Source organism: Schistocerca cancellata, chromosome 1, assembly GCF_023864275.1.
Source record: "Schistocerca cancellata isolate TAMUIC-IGC-003103 chromosome 1, iqSchCanc2.1, whole genome shotgun sequence".
NCBI classification, from domain to species: domain Eukaryota; kingdom Metazoa; phylum Arthropoda; class Insecta; order Orthoptera; family Acrididae; genus Schistocerca; species Schistocerca cancellata.
Window position 1 is genome coordinate 647,086,931 of NC_064626.1, and position 18,686 is coordinate 647,105,616.

General features: G+C 44.9%; 1 protein-coding gene across 1 annotated transcript in view; it reads right to left on the reverse strand.

Moving 5' to 3' along the window:
• The window catches only part of LOC126091812 (neuroligin-1-like), an 803,327-nt gene that overhangs the window by 51,972 nt on the left and 732,669 nt on the right, over window positions 1-18,686 (reverse strand). The window contains exons 10-12 of the mRNA XM_049907115.1: window positions 13,798-13,844; window positions 13,617-13,704; window positions 299-546 (exon numbers count right to left, since the gene is read on the reverse strand). Of these exons, the coding sequence (XP_049763072.1) occupies window positions 299-546; window positions 13,617-13,704; window positions 13,798-13,844 (383 nt within the window). The remainder of the gene's footprint in view (window positions 1-298; window positions 547-13,616; window positions 13,705-13,797; window positions 13,845-18,686) is intronic.

An 18,686-nucleotide genomic window follows, 5' to 3' on the forward strand; every position in this document is an offset into this window, starting at 1 on the left:
CGCCGAAATATTGTGCCCGTTGGACACTGTAGACCGGCAGTACACCCTTGGATATTTTGATTAGTAGAATATTAGCCCTTTTTCCTTCCTATCGGAGCATTTTTCTGTTGGCAACACGTAATAAAAGAAATAGGGCTTCTGACTGGATGTTACAAGCAATGGGAAGATGGTGATGTGGGGTGGGGTGGAATGGGAGAACTGGTATTCAGCTTCCTGTCTTCCCTTGGGCTGTTCTTTGACGTAGAGGTAACGGTAGAAGAGCGGCGGATAGTTGTAGTGGCGGCAGAGCGAGCGTAACCTTGGTGGCCTCGGCGGCGTCGCCGGCGGCGGCGCTGGCGGCGGCCACGGCGGCCATCTTCTTCTCCTCCTCCTTGTCGCGGCGCGCACGCCGCCCGGCCCCGCGCTGCCTGTAGATGCCGGCGAAGATGAGCACGTTGAGCAGCAGCAGGCAGCAGCCCACCGCGATCGTCACCGACAGCGCCGCCGTGTAGCTCTGGTAGTGCGAGGAGGCCAGCCGCCGCAACAGGCCCCCTCCGCCGCCGCCGCCTGTTGACAAGTTCCAACTTCCACTCTGCTCTCACTGCACGGACCGACTGCTCTCACATTCCTGGGAGCTGCATGGAGATCAGACACTGTATGACGGATGGAGAGAATGCAACTAGCAGAGGAGGTTTATCGAATATTAATCCACAGACCATTTTGGCACTGAAAATCAAATTAAAATGAAAACAAAACATCACTTACACCGACTCCTAATATTGTGTCGGACCTCCTATTGCCTGGCGTAATGCAGCAACTCGATGTGGCATCGACTCAAAAATCATTGGAAATCCCCTGCAGAAATATTGAGCCATACTGTCTGAAAGGGTCCTGTAGCCACCATTCATTAGCCCACTTTCACTCGCATTTCTCTTTCTTTTCCTTGTTTCTCTTTTTTCATAACTCTCATACTGGTGTGATTAAACGAGTGTGGTTGTGTGTCACGTTGCTAGACGGTGGCGTAGTCTGCTGCAGGAAGTCTGGGATAGTCATACAGATTCAGCAGCAGTTGTACAGAATAGCCAACTCTCGTAGCGGTCAAGTAGGCAAAGAGGTTTTCGCTACTTGTGAAAAATCTACCTGCATTAGGTTGGTGGCGGAAATGACATCTTTGGGTTTTCCGGGCCACGGTGAGCGTGTAAGAGGCTGGAGAAGAAAAAGGGAGGCAGCCTGCCGGCGGTACGGGAAGCATCCACAGCTGTGCTCCAGTGGAAGAAGGGCGAGTTAGAGTGACCGCGTGGCGCGTTGTTACTTGGCGAGAGGAGAGCTCTTAGCTCTTGGTCTCACTTTTCAACTCTGAAAGACTGCTTTGCCTTGTCGCAGCAAGGAATGCAAAACTTTGGCAGATTTTTCTTTTAGTAAATTTCTACAGCAGATTTGGATCCGCCAGAAGAGCGCCTCAGCAAGGTGTCAGTAAGAAGTGAGCACTCGCTTCTGTATGAATGTCTGTTTGCCTTCAGCTGTGCCTGTATAAGCTTTTATTTTTCTAAATATTAATAGCTTTGCCTTGTCGTAAATTTTCCTTGCTTTACGTATCTTTCACCCATGGGGAGCCAGCCACGTGGTTGAACATTAGAGTTTGTTGGGCTACCGTCATCACTACCTGTCCGATCTCATGTTTGTTTTAAAGAATGTTAACTGTTCACGATTGTGTGATGTGATATTGTTGCAACTTGGCCACGATACTTGGCAATTGCGTCTCCACAAACCACGTGGGCACGCGTGTGTACTTTGAAACGTGTACCGTTTCACGAGTTATTGCTATCAGTTATCAGGCAACAGCAGTTGCATAAATGATTCACACCAATGATTTTAGGTGTAGATTATAACGGTGAATGTATCGATGCTTTTCTTTAATGTTTTAGAAATTTATGTTATCAGGGATTGTGTACATGCCTCACATCCATATCTTAGGAATAAATGATTTTATCCACAATTTTCTCTTGTATTCCGAGGTTACGTGTTTGCACCTACGCCACTCACCTCATAGCTTTCCCTTTAGCACATCCAACGATTCAACACGTTTCCTTAAGCACTGGTCCAGTGATCAGTTTCCCCTTTTATTTTAAAACAAATGCTTTAGATTAAGCCTTATTTTCAGGTGTGTTGCTGGGAGCTGATCTTACGCACAGTGTTGATGCATTTTCTATTTTATTTTAAATGTTTGATTCTCGTGAACAGTGCACGGTCAATACTATTAATTGCATCGCATCCCCTATGGGTGACGTCACAACGTATGCATTTTTATGAGTTTTTGGTCTATGATAAAATTAATTTATTTTCTGACTCGGCCAAACCTTTGATGAGTTGTATGGTTAGAGTCGGTGGCGACCGTAATCTTAACGCAATAACCCGTAGAAACAGGTTAGTTACACCACAATTGCGAAAGTGTCGTCGGTGTAGGATCTTGTGAACGAAGTGGCCCCTCGATTACGGGATTCACGTCGGGCGATCTGAGTGGCCAAACAATTCGCTCGCGTTGTCCAGGACGTTCTTCAAACCAGTCACAAACAGTTGTGGCCCGGTGACATGGCCCATTGTCATTCATAAAATTCCATTGTTGTTCGGGAACATGACTTCCGTGAATTACTTCAAATGGTCTCCAAGCAATCGAACATCCAGAGGACCCTAGTCCATTCCATTTAAAAACAGCCCACACCATTATGGAAATACCAGCAAGTTACACTGTGCCTTGTTGACAACTTTGGTCCACGGTTTCGAGGCGCCTGCGCCACATTCGAATCCTACCAGCTCTTACCAACTAAAAACGGGATTCATCTGTCCCGGCCGCGGTTTTCCAGTCGCCTAGGGTCGAATCGATGTCGTCACGAGCCCAGGACAGGCGACGTGGGCGAAGTTGTGCTGTTAGCAGAGGCACTCGCGTCGTTCGTCATCTGCCATAGCCCATTAACGCCAAATTTCGCCTCCCTGTCCTAACGGATTCATTCGTTGCACGTCCCACACCGATTTCTGCAGTTATTTCACGCAGTGTTGCTTGTCTGTTACCAGTGACAAATTAACCCGAACGCCGCTGCTCTCGGTCGTTAACTGAAAGCCGTCGGCCACTGCGTTGTCTGTGCTGAGACGTATGTCTGAAATGCGGTATTCCCGGCACACTCTTGACACTACAGATCGCAGAATATTAAATTCTCTGATAATTTACGAAATGGAATGTTCCAGGCGTCTAGCTCCAACTACCATTCCGTGTTCAGAGCCTGTTAATTCAAGTCGTGCGGCCATAATCACGTCGGAAAACTCTTCGCACGCATCACTTGAGTGCAAATGACAGCTCCGCCATCGCGCTGTCCTTTTACACCTTGGGTACGCGATACTACCTCCGTCTTTACAAGCGCATGTCGCTATCGGTAGACTTTTGTGATCTCAGTGTACGCTCTATATCCACCTTGCGGTGTGTGGCTCACATTTTTCCCCAGAGATAGCGTCTCCTAGCAACAAATAAGATAGGTCCAGTCTCCCTGTTCTGGTGAAGGTTGTTAGGGGGTACTCCTTGGTCGAGAGGCACATGCCAGAACTGTGGGTTGGTACTGATAACGCCAACACTCGACACCCGCGATTATTTTTTCCAGAAGACCAGTTGCCTGCGTTTTGCATTCAGTTCGCGGCAGGCGTCGAGGCATTATTGTTGTTTCTTCTTCAAAACGTTCTGGAGAATGATTATGTGAACTGGAGGCGGAAGAGAGGGAAGGAAAAGCACTAATGCTATCAACTGCATCTGTAATCAGCGGTGACACGTGAAAATGTGTGCCGGACTCGGCCTCGAACCTGCGATTTCCTTCTTACCAGGCAGTTGCGTTAACCAATGAGTCTCTCGGACACAGCAGGTATCGCACTTGCGCAGACTGTCTCGGTACGCTCCCCGATCGACTTCCACTCGCACCTAGCGCCTCCCATCTGTACTCCCTGTCGAAAGAACAGATATCAGGCATGCATATAATTCTGGAGCATGCCTTGAATATTGATTTGGAGGTGTAGCTCCATTGTGATTTGTCCCATAAAAGCGCTGACATACTAGGCTGCACGTCCACTACTTATCACTGCCTGCTCACAAATGACAGGTCGAACACACATCTATTCTTGACAGTTGCTAATTTAGGCTGCGATCATAACAACTGCGCTGACGTTTTTTTGTGTACCAGCAATAAAATCTGTTTCGGAACTTTTTGGGGGGACCGCGTATGTTGCCCGACTTTTCTTGGAAAGTACGATTTTTGAATTTCAAAAGTAAACTTGTCTGTGATACACGACACCAACCTTATAGTGGCCCCTAGTAGATTTTTTGAGCATCTCGGTAATGTTCGTTCTGGTATCTGCCTTTGAATATAGCTAGTTTTATAAATTCATTCCTCTTTAGGTTGCTCCTGACGGTTCCTCCCAATGATATACCGCCAAAAGTATAATCAGACAATAATGGGTCTCTTCGCCTATTAATACGTAATAGAACCACCCATCCCGCTGACATTCCGGACCTTGACGTTGCTGCAGCGCATTTCCATTGCCTCCTATGGGATTTCAAAATCCCTCTGCAATGAATCAGATACTCAACATAGGGGGAGTTATAGAAGATTAGTGTTGCTTGTATAAATTGGACAGCCACAACAGCTAGTCACAAGTGAGACCTGAAGATGTCGAGCAACTGACTTGTGGAAATGTCCAATTTAGACAATACGATCCGACGCACTGGCCGAGAACCTTCTAAGCATTTATTACGTCGGGAAAGCCTCAAACAGCACATCGGCATTAGTATTATCCATCACGATACAAGCTGGAGAGAAAGCTACTGCGTAGTTTCTTTGCTAGGACACCTCCTCCGCCCCCCCCCCTCTTTTCCTCTTTTTTCCGAGAAACTCTTGCGAAAGTCGAGGTATCGCCGTGCGCAGAAATAATGTTACCGATTTCATCTCAGTCTATTGTGCTTAAATACATCCACCCAACCGACCAAAAATAACATTAATAATGATGAAACAGTTCACACTGGCAAACACAGAAGTTATTATCAGCCAAGTGAGCGACGAAGAGGAGTCTCACAACGGGGACCCTCGGAACTCTAGATAAAAAAATATACTGGGAGCATTAGAGGTGTGGTGCTGTCATAGAACGTTAAAAATTAAATGGACAGGTAAAGTAAAAAACTAAGAAGCACTACAAAGAACAAAGAAGGAAAACAGTCTATGGAAGATCATTACCAGGAGAAGAGACAATTTAGCGGGACAAGTGTTGCAGCATACAGAATGGTTAACTTTGCGCTGAAAGTGCAGTGAAGGGAAAAATAAGCAAAACAGATTACAGAAACTGTTCATTGTAGTAAAAACGTAAAGATTAAAAGATTAGCATAAGACTGGAAAAGATGAAGGACAGCATGAAATCAGTTCAAAGACTGGTGACTTAAAAGAATGTTTCGCGATAGGCAACGTCGGCTATCAGTTACATCATACTGGGTTAAAGGCGCTACAGTCTGGAACCGCACGACCGCTACGGTCGCAGGTTCGAATCCTGCCTCGGGCATGGATGTGTGTGATGTCCTTAGGTTAGTTAGGTTTAAGTAGTTCTAAGTTCTACGGGACTTATGACCACAGCAGTTGAGTCCCATAGTGCTCAGAGCCATTTAGCCATACTGGGTTGTTTTTGCTTGTGTTGTTTATGAAACAGCGAGAAACTTCGTTTAGCCGCTGGATTTTAGTTTTGTCCGCGAATTTCCTTATCCAAACTTCGCTGTTATACAAAACGGTATGTATATTAATAATTTGTTTGGGTTTCCACAGAATCTAACTGACAGGTGTTCCAACCGTCCCGTACATTCCTGAAAAAGTTTTTGGTTTGTTTTCAGCATTTACACAGTAATCGTGTGTGACATTGCATCCACGATATTTAAATTTTGTTAATTATTGTAGCGAATATCATCTAAACATATTTCTAATCGTTATTATAAGAGATCGGGCGAGATGGGTGCAATGGTTAGCAGGTTCACATTCGCAGAGAAGGATGCTCTGATTCCCAACCGGTTATGCGGATATAGATTCCCGATTTTTTTTTTAAAGAATGCTAAAGGCAAATTCCGGAATAGTTCCTTTGAAAAGGACACAGCTGATCGAATTTCCCATACCGTTCTCTGGCCATTCTTGTGCTTCGTCTTTCGTGATCATGATTTTCTTTCAGTACCAGTAAATCATTGCATTAGAATGCTATTATTTTGATTAAGGTTTTCAGTACTTCGCAATTATATTTTATGAGCAGATGGATTTTTGTACTAATTTCCAGGCTATATGTCCGTACTGACAGTATGCAAAGAGATGGTTACTGACTAACATATGTCGACGTAGACCCATATCTTTAGGACGCTGGCTTCTCCATACGTTATCATCTACGTACAAATTAAACAGAATGGAGGATACGCAACGTCCTTGACTAACACCTTATTTAAATTCCGTCACCTCAGCAACAGGTATTAAAGCAACTGTGTTCTTTTACTGACTTTTAATAACATCCATCATTCACCTTGGGATGCCTTTCTCTTCTAATTTCTCGCCAAGCGCAGTGCAGTGGTTTCGTTCATACCTGACGTCTCGCCAGCAGTGCATATCCGGCACCATGAAGTCGCAATGGAAGCATGTTGTATTAGACGTCCGCTCAGGGTTCGTTATTATGTTTTGTTCTTCTCATTGTGCGTAAATACTGTGTCTTCAGTTTGCTCTTACTGCAAATACCACATGTACGCTAGTGACCTCAAATTGTATCTAGCGCTAAACCAATAAACCTGAAGACAGCCATCGTGAATCTCAATACCGACCTGTTTGCCCTACGAAATAGGGGGCAGGATATTTGGTTAACAGTTCAACCCACAGAAGACACAAGCGGGACTGGTTGGTCATTCTAGGTTTATTACCCTGAAATATGGGGAATCCCTACAATCAGGACAAATGTCAACTTTTATCTTTCATCGAAGAATCTATGAGTAATAATAGATGAAAATCTAAATTGGTCTGAACTGGTAACCGCAATGTACAAGAAGGGCTCAGCATCTCTCCATGTCGTACGAAAATATAAAAGGCTCCGTTCTTGACCTGAAAAAGAAACTAGTACAAACAGTTATACTTCCAATGTTGATTACAGCGATGTTTTATTGCAAGGCCATTCTCAGAAACGCTCATGATACCTGGAATTGGTTATGAATGCCTGTGTTCGTTACACCTGTGACGTTCCATTCTTTGACATATTTCACTATCATATGCACATCTATTCTGGCTGCGTGCAGTCAAGCGCAGAGATTTCAATGCTCTCTGCCTTCTACACTATATTATCAGCGAAAACTGTCCCTCATACTTCTCCTCGTCCTTAACGCTCTTGTCTGAACAACATGGCAGAAACATCCGTTCCCATTAGAGCAAAATCCTTTTTGTCCCAATCTATCGTTCACCCACTTTCTCGAAGTTCTTCTCAGTAGTAGTAACCCGACTCTGGAATAACTTCCCGCATTGTACTAGAGAACTGAATAACATCTCCATCTTCAGAAAACAGTTAACGACGTATCTACTAAAGTAACAATAATTTCCATTGTCACTGTACGCATTCTTTACCCCTGTAGATCCCTCTTTCAACCATGACGATGCGGTCTCCTTAAATTTTCTTCCTTTCCCAAGAACTCGCTATCTCAGAAAATATCTATTTTTTTTACACATACAAATTCTTCTTATATCTGCTACTGTCATTATTGTTGTTGTCATTACTATTATTATCACTATTAGTGGCAATAGCTACAGTAGTACATGTGCTTCCAGTATTAACTTTATCAGTTCATAGTATTATTTATTCAGTTGTCACTTCAGATACATATCATTTTAATAATATTTGTCATATTAAAATTGTTATTTCTTAGGTAAGTATGATTTAAAAACAGGTACTGTATGTGTGAAACCCTGGTCCGATGTAAGAAAGGGCCTGCTAGTCCTAATCAGATCAGGTTAAATAAATATATAAAATAAATATATTCCACAGTTCGGGAGAGGTTACTCTGGCTAGATATACAGCTTTGGTTCAGGATTATAGTGCTTTTGTATTTGAATGACTTGTTTTGGACGAAGTATTGCACGAAGATTGCGCAAACAAAAACCATATTAAAAAGCTGTGAGACCGGGCGTGAGTCGTGCTTCGGTAGCTCAGATGGTCAACACGACTACCGACGACGCGAGATGTATACCAACTCTTACTGCGCCGGTGTCCCAGGAATACCCTGGAAAAGAAGTACCCAGACAAGAACTGGCGACAGATATGGCGCGTTATACGGAACGTTTACCTCCCAATGTCGGTACGCTCAACATGGTATGTGGTGGTAAACAGGAAGTTCGCAACGAATCAACGGCGGCACGCGATTCATTTGGCAGACACTCCACTATGTTTAGGCTGCGCAACAGTGGACACTGATGAACATCGTTTAGCATGTAGTGGGACGGCTCCAGTGTGGCACTTGGCACAACAGATATTGGCGTTCCTGATACGCTCCGCCCCTCACACAATTTCATCAGACACACTTTTGTTCCCCCAAGTATCTTATTTTCCGGTCCAAAAAACCAATGCAGTGACATGGGTACGGGGAATGGTGGTGGGCTACGTGTATAACGAATCGGAAAAAGGACAAAATTGATTTTTGGCATTTTCTCCTGGATGGACACACGAAGCTGCAACAGCATAAGAAATATGGGCAAGACTTCGCTAATTACTTGCGACTTACATTTACCGACCCGCCGGCCAGATGGGGTGTGACGGGTGAGAGATGAGATGGACGAAGAAGCCGAGATAGACATCGATCACACTTACGGACCCTTAGTTGATTTCGAGAAGACGACCCAGTCTTACACCAACGTCTGGAGAACGAGTCGATAGATGGCTCTCTTGCTCTATCGAACGTCGGGTCGTGAGCAGGTGGCGCCCCCGACACGAATTTCATTTCATTGCTACAGGAGCATGTTTCTTTTACATTTGTACTATCCGCAATGCCTTCATGTCTTTCATTTGGACATTTTCAGTTTTATTCATTTCCTTAATTACTTAATTTCCTAATTAGGCACTATTTGTCAACATATGGACATTGTAGACACTATTTATGCGGTAGTACAACAAAATGTATGTCAGCAAAGGTGGTAAGCCTGACATTGGAAAAAAAAGATGGTAGAGCACTTGCCCGCGAAAGGCAAAGGTCCCGAGTTCGAGTCTCGGTCGGGCACACAGATTTAATCTGCCAGGAAGTTTCATATCAGCGCACACTCCGCTGCAGAGTGAAAATCTCATTCTAAAAACCATATTGTTCTTCAAATAGGGTTTCAGTTGATATAGAGTAGCGACTGTTTCTACTCAAGACCTACCTCTGCGAAAAAAATTCTCTTCTTTTGTTTGTCTGGGATCTTATGACAGTTAATGGGATTAACCAATCAGATTATTTCAACGTGGTTGCACACGGACGAGCTTTTGGTATTTGTTGCTTTCTACTACTGTCGTTTGCGAGGAGTGCCGTCGTTTATTCTGTGCGACTTGCATAATCTCGAGCTACTTTTGGAGATAGTGAAAAAAGTATGAACACCTACTTAAAAATAAAAAAATTAAATAAAAAAGACCACTCGAAATTACGACTTTTACTGCACGAAATCGGAAATGCAGCATTATGCAATGTCTGTAAAAGAGACAAGAAGTTACAAGTAAATTTTACAGGAGATTTCAAAAAGAGTCATCAGATTTATCAAGACTATATCTCCTACCTGAAACAGATAAACACACTCAATGAATTTTAATTTAAGCATTGAAACCAAACATTTATTCTGGTGCCAGTTGTAAGAGATCGGTTCATGTAGTTGCCAGTAGGATGTGTCTAGCACAACCAGCTCGCTTGCTCGATCATAATACACTTGGCACAACATGCCGAAAATTTCATTTTTAATAAATGCTAAAATCATTTTAAATACCCGCCGTAGCCTATTAGAAATATTTTTAATGCAGATGATCTTTACTGCATCATGTGTTAGTGTTACTGGCCACTTTCGGCCTGTAGTCATTTTCAAATGCCGTTTTGTCGCTGAAATGTTTGTATGCATATCAAAAAAAGTTTTACATCACCTCGGTTCCGAGAGTTCCAGAACCTGTAGAGAAAATTGGAACAGAGGCCAACATAAATATCATGTACACCCTTTTTATAGCTCTTGAAAACCACACATTGCATGCTGTACCACCACACAGTGAGACCTTCAGAGGTGGTGGTCCAGATTGCTGTACACATCGGTACTTCTAATACCCAGCAGCACGTCTTCTTGCATTGATGCATACCTGTATTCGTCGTGGCATACTACCCTTAAGTTCATCAAGGCACTGTTGGTCCAGATTGTCCCACTCAACTACGGTGATTCAGCGTAGATCCCTCAAAGTGATGGTGGGTCACATCGTCCATAAACAGCCCTTTACAGTCTATCCCAGGCATGTTCGAAGGGCTCATGTCTGGAGAACATGCTGGCCACTCTAGTCGAACGATGTCGTTATCCTGAAGGAAGTAATTCACAAGATGTGAACGATGGGGGCGCGAATTGGCATCCACGAAGACGAATGCCTCGCCAGTATGCTGCCGATGTAGTTGCACTATCGGTCGGAGGATGGCATTTATGTATCGAACAGCCGTTACGGGGCCTTCCATGACCATCAGTGGCGTATGTCGGCCCCACATAATGCCACCACAAAACAGCAGGGAACCTCCACCTTGCTGCATTCGCTGGACAGTGTGTCTAAGGCGTTCAGGCTGACCGGGTTGCCTCCAAACACGTCTCCGACGTTTGTCTGGTTAAAAGCATATACATCACTCATCGGTGAAGAGAACGTGATGCGAATCCTGAGCGGTCCATTCGGCATGTTGTTGGGCCCATCTGTACTGCGCTGCATGGTGTCTTGGTTGCAAAGATGGACCTCGCCATGGACGTCGGGAGTGAAGTTGCGCATCATGCAGCCTATTGCGCACAGATTGATTCGTAACACGACGTCCTGTGGCTGCACGAAAAGCATTATTCAACATGGTGGCGTTGCTGCCAGGGTTCCTCAAGCCATAATCCGTAGGTAGCGGTCATCCACTGCAGTAGTAGCCCTTGGGAATCCTGAGCGAGGCATGTCATCGACAGTTCCTGTCGCTCTGTATCTCCAAGTCCGAACAATATCGCTTTGTTTCACACTGAGACACCTCGAGACTTCCCTTGTTGAGAGCCCTTCCTGGCACAAAATAACAATGCGGACGCGATCGAACCGCGGTATTGATCGCCTAGGTATGGTTGAACTACAACAACACGAGCCGTGTACCTCCTTCCTGGTGTAATGACTGGAAATGATCGGCTGTCGGACCCCCTCCCTCTAATAGGCGCTGCTCATGCATGGTTGTTTACATCTTTGGGCGGGTTTAGTGGCGTCTCTGAACAGTGGAAGGAGCTGTGTCTGTGAAACAATATCCAACGTCTGTCTTCAGGAGTTCTGGGAACCGGGGCGATGAAAAACTTTTTTTGATGTGTTTATATGAAACCATTTGAAAATGGCCATCGGCCGAAAGTGGATGGTAATGTATTAGAGTGTATAATTAAACTGCAGCTACTCACTGTGGTCCAATGTGTGATGCAATCACCGTATGGCAGCGAAACTTGGTAGATATGCTAACGCGCTAATACAGAACCATTTTACAACGAAAAAAAAAAAATAGTTCCAATGTTTTACGCCAAATGAAAATCTGGCTCCGTCTATAGTTTTTATGACTATGGCTATCGAGAAGAGAGATCGTGCGGTGATAGTGAAGTTGTTTTATGTGGACGGTAGCAATTACAGTGCTGCACTGACAGAATATCGCCAACTGAAAAGGTATGAAGAGAGACTCGGTGTCATTAAATGGTTTAAAGAAGACGGTAATGAAATCCGAAAACACGAGCGCGCTTGGTGTGGCACCTGCAAGAGGAAAGCGTACCATCCGAGTGTAAATTATTCATGAGGTTGTTGTTGCCGTATCTGACCACGCATCACCTGCTCCGTGATGTGCTAGTGCTCGGGCAGTGTCACGAAAACTATCCGTCCTATGGTCAGCGGCACGGAAAATTTTGAGGTCTGTATTATATTGGTAGCAGTACAAGATACAGACGGTGCACCAAAAGAAACCTCATAATACGCAGTAACGTTCGTAATTTGATCTTCCGTATCTGGCATGGATCGAAGCTGATGACATGCGGCCGGGTATATTCTACGGAGTGACGAGGAACATTTTACTACTCTGCAGGGTGCAGTGAATACACAGGACTGCCGGATTTGGGGTACTGTTAAACCGCGTGTTGAGCACGAAGAGCCATTGCACTCGCCTTATGTGACTGCTTAGTGTGGATCACCAGCACCTTTATTCTCGCACCGTTCTTTGAAGAGAATACGCGCTGGGGGCCTGTCAGGTGTAACGTAACGTCTGCACGTTATCGAGACCTCCTTGTGCAGCATATGATTCCTGCTTTGGAAGAGCGCATCTATGTGGAAACCACAGTTTTCATGCAAAATGTTTAATAATAAAATCACTATCACATTTTTCTCGCTTGTTTAACCTTTTCTGCCGACGTCCCATTCCTATAACATTAAATAAGGAGGTATCCCAGTACGTTTTTCTTGCATTTACCGCGCCAGATTTGCATCTGGTGGTTAAAATTAGAACTAATTTTTACAGCCTAAATCGGTTCCACATTAAAGCATTACCATATCTACCAAGTTCCGTTGTTATACGATAATTACAGCCCACAACGGAGTTCTGTAGGTAGCTGCAATTTAATTATTACCACCCGGTACATTACACAATAAAATTCATCTGTATAAAGAAAGAATAATCCGGCAACCTATGGTGGACATTTACAATGGTTTTAGCATTCAGAAATTACGAAGGCTACTCGGACAGTAAGGAACGATCGGTCGCGAAATGGAAACTACAGAGAAAGTCAAAACTGTTTCATTTGCAACAGTGAGCTACACCTTCCAGCTACTTCTCTTCATAGTCGCTACTCCGACTTAAGACGTCCGTCGTGGCGTTGTACCAACTCTTCAATACTCTTATCAAAGAAGGCAACCTCCTTTCTTTCTGATAATTTTCTACGCTGAGTTTCAGCTCGTTGTCTGTGCCAAAATGTTGTCTCCATAGCCAGCGGTTCATTGGAGGAGAGATGAAAATCAGAGCGAGCTAAGTCCGGGCGGTATGGTGGGTAACCAAACCCTTCCAGTTGAAAATGCTGCAGAGAGTCCTCACTGCCTTTGGAGATTGGCATGAAGAAGGAAACGCGTGACAGTTAGTTTATGCGAGGTACCATGAAATCAGGCTACATATCGTGGCAGGCAGCCCTACTGCACGGGAGACACTATTTTCTAGGCATCTTCATGTGGTCAAAAAAGAAAACAAAAAAAAAATCCCATTACACTCCTTTGTTTAAGTTAGTCTTAATTCGTGCCGAAGATGTAGTCTTGTGAAATGAGATGACTCTTTCTGAAACACCAGCAGACGCAGACGGGCTGAAACAGAGTGGCGGCCTCTTTACCTTGGTTGAGCAACGGCGAGCCGGGATCGGGCGGAGTCCTGCCGTCGCTGCCCGGCGCAGCCCCCGTCGTGGTGGCGTTGGGCGGGCACTCGGTCGTGGAGGCGGGTGGGTGCGGCGTGCCGCCGCCGGGGGCGCTGGCGGCGGGCGGCGGGGGCGGCGGCGGCGGAGGCTCCGTGGGAGGCGGGGGCGGCGGCGCAGGCCTCTGCAGCGTCTGCGGCCGCACCGAGCCTGCCCACAGAAGACCCCGAACTAGCATTCCGTCTGCAGACGGTACATATTCGGGAGATACGATGCGGAAACGCAACCAGTTTTTTTGAAAAGAAACGCGCTTAGCTACACTGGCTGACAAAGTGAAGAACTCGGACTGAATGTAGATGCAGTCACTGTCAACCCGTAGGTAAGGGGCTAGAGCTAGAATCATCTGACGTGGCTAGAACAGTGTTAGTGTGTGTGTGTGACCACGTTATCAAGTCTGTCACTTTACATATAACGGACGTGCAGTGCGTCGGATGGTTGGCTAGATCGGTCAGCCTTTTATCAACACTCAAAAAGTCTGGAACGTTTTAACCTGCACCAATTACGACCTTTCATCACAAATCGCGACATTATCCGGTCTGATTAGTTCGCCTTCCAGCCTTCGCTGTCTGCAGAACTCCCGACTCCTGCAGGTAATAGAATACATCGCCTACAATCTACTACACTGCAGCAATTTTTTAAGGTATCGAAAAGGCATACCATAGGGCATCGCGAGATTAGCTACCTCTCAAACTTGAAGATCTCCAAACCATTCCAGATTTCTTCCTTAGACTGATTAGCAACTTTTAACAAAACCGTCGGATCATGCTCAAGACGATGAGCAACGGTCAAGCTACAGACTACTTCGGGGTCCCACAGGGACGGGCATTGTCGCTGACTCTCTGTATCCTATATGTAAACGATTTACCAGTGCTGCCCCAAGTCGTCCTTGCCCAATTTGCGGACGACACCAACCTACTAACGAGCAGCAGACGAACTACTGCTGGCATAGCGCGATTACAACGTCAGTTCAGTTTTATGGAAGAATGGGCAGCAGCGAACCACATTAGACTCAACCATGGAAAACCAGAGCGGTGATGTTCACTCACCGACGTCCCAAGCTGCGAGACAGACTTACTCCCGGCTACCGAGTAATCACCTGCAACAATCAAGTTATTTATCTTTAGGTAACTTCGGACAGTAAAATGCTTTTGAAACTTCACATCCAGTCTAAGTGGGTGCAGTTATTATATCTCCTGCACCAGCTGTACCCGCTACTGGCCGGCGTGCGGATGAACGTAAAGGCAAAGCTTAGACTATATAAGGCAACGGTCCTACCCGAATTACTCTATGGCTCCTTAATGCGGGTCGTCAAAAGATCCACGTATCTCAAGCCACTACAGATGATCCAGAACAGGTGTTTAAGACTCGTCCTTGGTGCCCCTAGATGGGCCCAAATCAACGACTTACACCAAGAACTCCACTGGTTACCGATCTGCGACCAAATCAGGATTAAAACCAAAACCCCACAGGACGAAACTGCCGCGGTACGGTTCACCACCAGACACCTGGATTTCACAGACTCAATCGCCCCAGAACAATGGCACAGGGTAAAAGTGCCTCGCAGAATTGTGGAATCGCCCCTAAGTGAAATTAAAAACTAATCGAAGAAATCACCACTGTAGTACGGCCTACGGACCATCAGCTCACGCCGCTGATAATGTGTAAATAAAGCCAGTATTGAATCGTAAACTTACCTCAACCCAGAACTCCAGCCTCAATGCAAGGTACTACTTTGAACCCACCACGGACTAAAAAAAAAAAAAAAAAAAAAAAAAAAAAAAAAAAAAAAAAAAAAAAAAAAAAATTGGGACAACGTTACCAGCACTTGAGTGAGTTTGACGGGGCGTCATTTTGATTACGCCTCTACACCTACGTCTTCCTCTACATTCCCAATCCACTCCACTCTTACCCTCTACAGCTCCCAGGATCCCTCCGCCGGCTCTACAGCAAGTGAGCAAGATTATGTGAAGCGTGCAATAGGATAGCTTACGTGTAATGAAATGTGTAAATGTGACCTGTGAGTTACAAACCTATACTGTGTACGTCCAGTTTCTACAGAAGACCACACGGATGAGAAGGTCACAAAAATGAAAACGCTGATGTTGCCTAAAATGAATGGAGCAGCATGATTGGTTAGAAAGAAATAAAACACGTAGTTGCAAAATACGGGATTTTTCTTATCTACGTGATAATCATAACCCCATAATCGTATTAACGTTCTTCCTTTCCCAGCAAGATCCACAGATCTTCCATCAATAGAACGTGTATGGGACTAGCTTGTACGTCATATCTATTCCAGTGACAATATCCAGGGTACAGAAGGTCAGATACAACAGCTGTGAGACAATGACAGTATTAAACTATACAAGAACTGTACCCCTCCCTTGGGAACCACTGTATGCATCCAAGAGCATGTAAAATCCAGCTGACAAAGGTAAGTAGTGTTCCGTACTAACAATTTCGCTGTTCATCCGTTTTGTGATCACTAAAGTAAAGCTATATAATCTTTCACTGCGAAAAATTTAATTTCTCTTCCTCTCCTCCTTCTGGACGCTTGATTTTTATAACTCAGTGAGCGTATTTCTCGGAGGCAGTAATTCTAGAACCTCGTAAGCTTTCGGTTCACCACAACACCCAGGTCTTCTAAGAAGAAGAGCAGGATATCTAGCCATGTATACGAGTAGACTACAATCTTCTTGGCATCAAGAAAGCTGTACGTTACCCCGTCACCCACAATAATGGGCTCTTTCCAGACTTTTAATGTGTGCTCCAAGGAAGTATGATAGACTTAATAGAGAGCAGTAATCTTAGAGTGATGAAAAAGTGTTTATCAGAAAAATATTACAGCAACATATAGGCAAAATATCAATCCCATGCAAAGAATGACAATTTTATTTGTTGTAGATGTATACAGGGTGGTCCATTGATAGTGACCGGGCCATATATCTCACGAAATAAGCATCAAACGCAAAAACTACAAAGAACGAAACTCGTCTAGCTTGAAGGGGGAAGCCAGATGGCGCTATGGTTGGCCCGCTAGATGGGGCTGCCATAGGTCAGACGGATATCAACTGCCTTTTTTAAATAGGAACCCCCATTTTTTATTACATATTCGTGTAGTACGTAAAGAAATATGAATGTTTTAGTTGGGCCACTTTTTACGCTCTGTGATAGGTGGCGCTGTAGTAGTCATAAACCTATTAGTACGTGGTATCACGTAACATTCCGCTAGCGCGGACGGTATTTTCTACGCGATACATTACCCGTGTTAAAATGGAGCGTTTACCAATTGCGGAAAACGTCGATATCGTGTTGATGTATGGCTATTGTGATCAAAATGCCCAACGGGCGTGTGCTATTTATGCTGCTCGGTATCCTGGACGACATCATCCAAGTGTCCGGAGTGTTCGCCGGATAGTTACGTTATTTAAGGGAACAGGAAGTGTTCAGCCACATGTGAAACGTCAGCCACGACCTGCAACAAATGATGTTGCCCAAGTAGGTGTTTTAGCTGCTGTCGCGGCTACTCCGCACATCAGTGGCAGACAAATTGCGCGAGAATCGGGAATCCCAAAAACATCTACATCTACATCCATACTCCGCAAGCCACCTGACGGTGTGTGGCGGAGGGTACCCTGAGTACTTCATTGGTTCTCCCTTCTATTCCAGTCTCGTATTGTTCGTGGAAAGAAGGATTGTCGGTATGCTTCTGTGTGGGCTCTAATCTACCTGATTTTATCCTCATGGTCTCTTCGCGAGATACACGTAGGAGGGAGCAATATACTATTTGACTCTTCGGTGAAGGTATGTTCTCGAAACTTTAACAAAAGCCCGTACCGAGCTACTGAGCGTCTCTCCTGCAGAGTCTTCCACTGGAATTTATCTATCATCTCCGTAAAGCTTTCGCGATTACTAAATGATCCTGTAACGAAGCGCGCTGCTCTCCGTTGGATCTTCTCTATCTCCTCTATCAGCCCTATCCGGTACGGATTCCACACTGCTGAGTAGTATTCAAGCAGTGGGCGATAAGCGTACTGTAACCTACTTCCTTTGTTTTCGGATTGCATGTCCTTAGGATTCTTCCAATGAATCTCTGTCTGGCATCTGCTTTACCGACGATCAACTTTATATGATCATTCCATTTTAAATCACTCCTATTGCGTACCCCCAGATAATTTATGGAATTAACTGCTTCCAGTTGCTGACCTGCTATTTTGTAGCTAAATGATAAGGGAACTATCTTTCTATATATTCGCAACACATTACACTTGTCTACGTTGAGATTCAATTGCCATTCCCTGTACCATGCTTCAATTCGCTGCAGATCCTCCTGCATTTCAGTACAATTTTCCATTGTTACAACCTCTCGATACACCCCAGCATCATCTGCAAAAAGCCTCAGTGAACTTCCGATGTCACCCACAAGGTCATTTATGTATATTGTGAATAGCAACGGTCCTATGACACTCCCCTGCGGCACACCTGAAATCACTCTTACTTCGGAAGACTTCTATCCATTGAGAATGACATGATACGTTCTGTTATCTAGGAACTCTTCAATCCAATCACACAATTGGTCTGATAGTCCATATGCTCTTACTTTGTTCATTAAACGACTTTGGGGAACTGTATCGAACGCCTTGCGGAAGTCAAGAAACACGGCATCTACCTGGGAACCCGTGTCTATGGCCCTCTGAGTCTCGTGGACGAATAGCGCGAGTTGGGTTTCACACGACCGTCTTTTTGGAAACCCATGCTGATCCCTACAGAGTAGATTTCTAGTCTCCAGAAAAGTCATTATACTCGAACACAATACGTGTTCCAAAATTCTACAACTGATCGACGTTAGAGATATAGGTATATAGTTCTGCGCATCTGTTCGACGTCCCTTCTTGAAAACGGGGATGACCTGTGCCCTTTTCCAATCCTTTGGAACGCTACGCTCTTCTAGAGACCTACGGTACACCGCTGCAAGAAGGGAGGCAAGTTCCT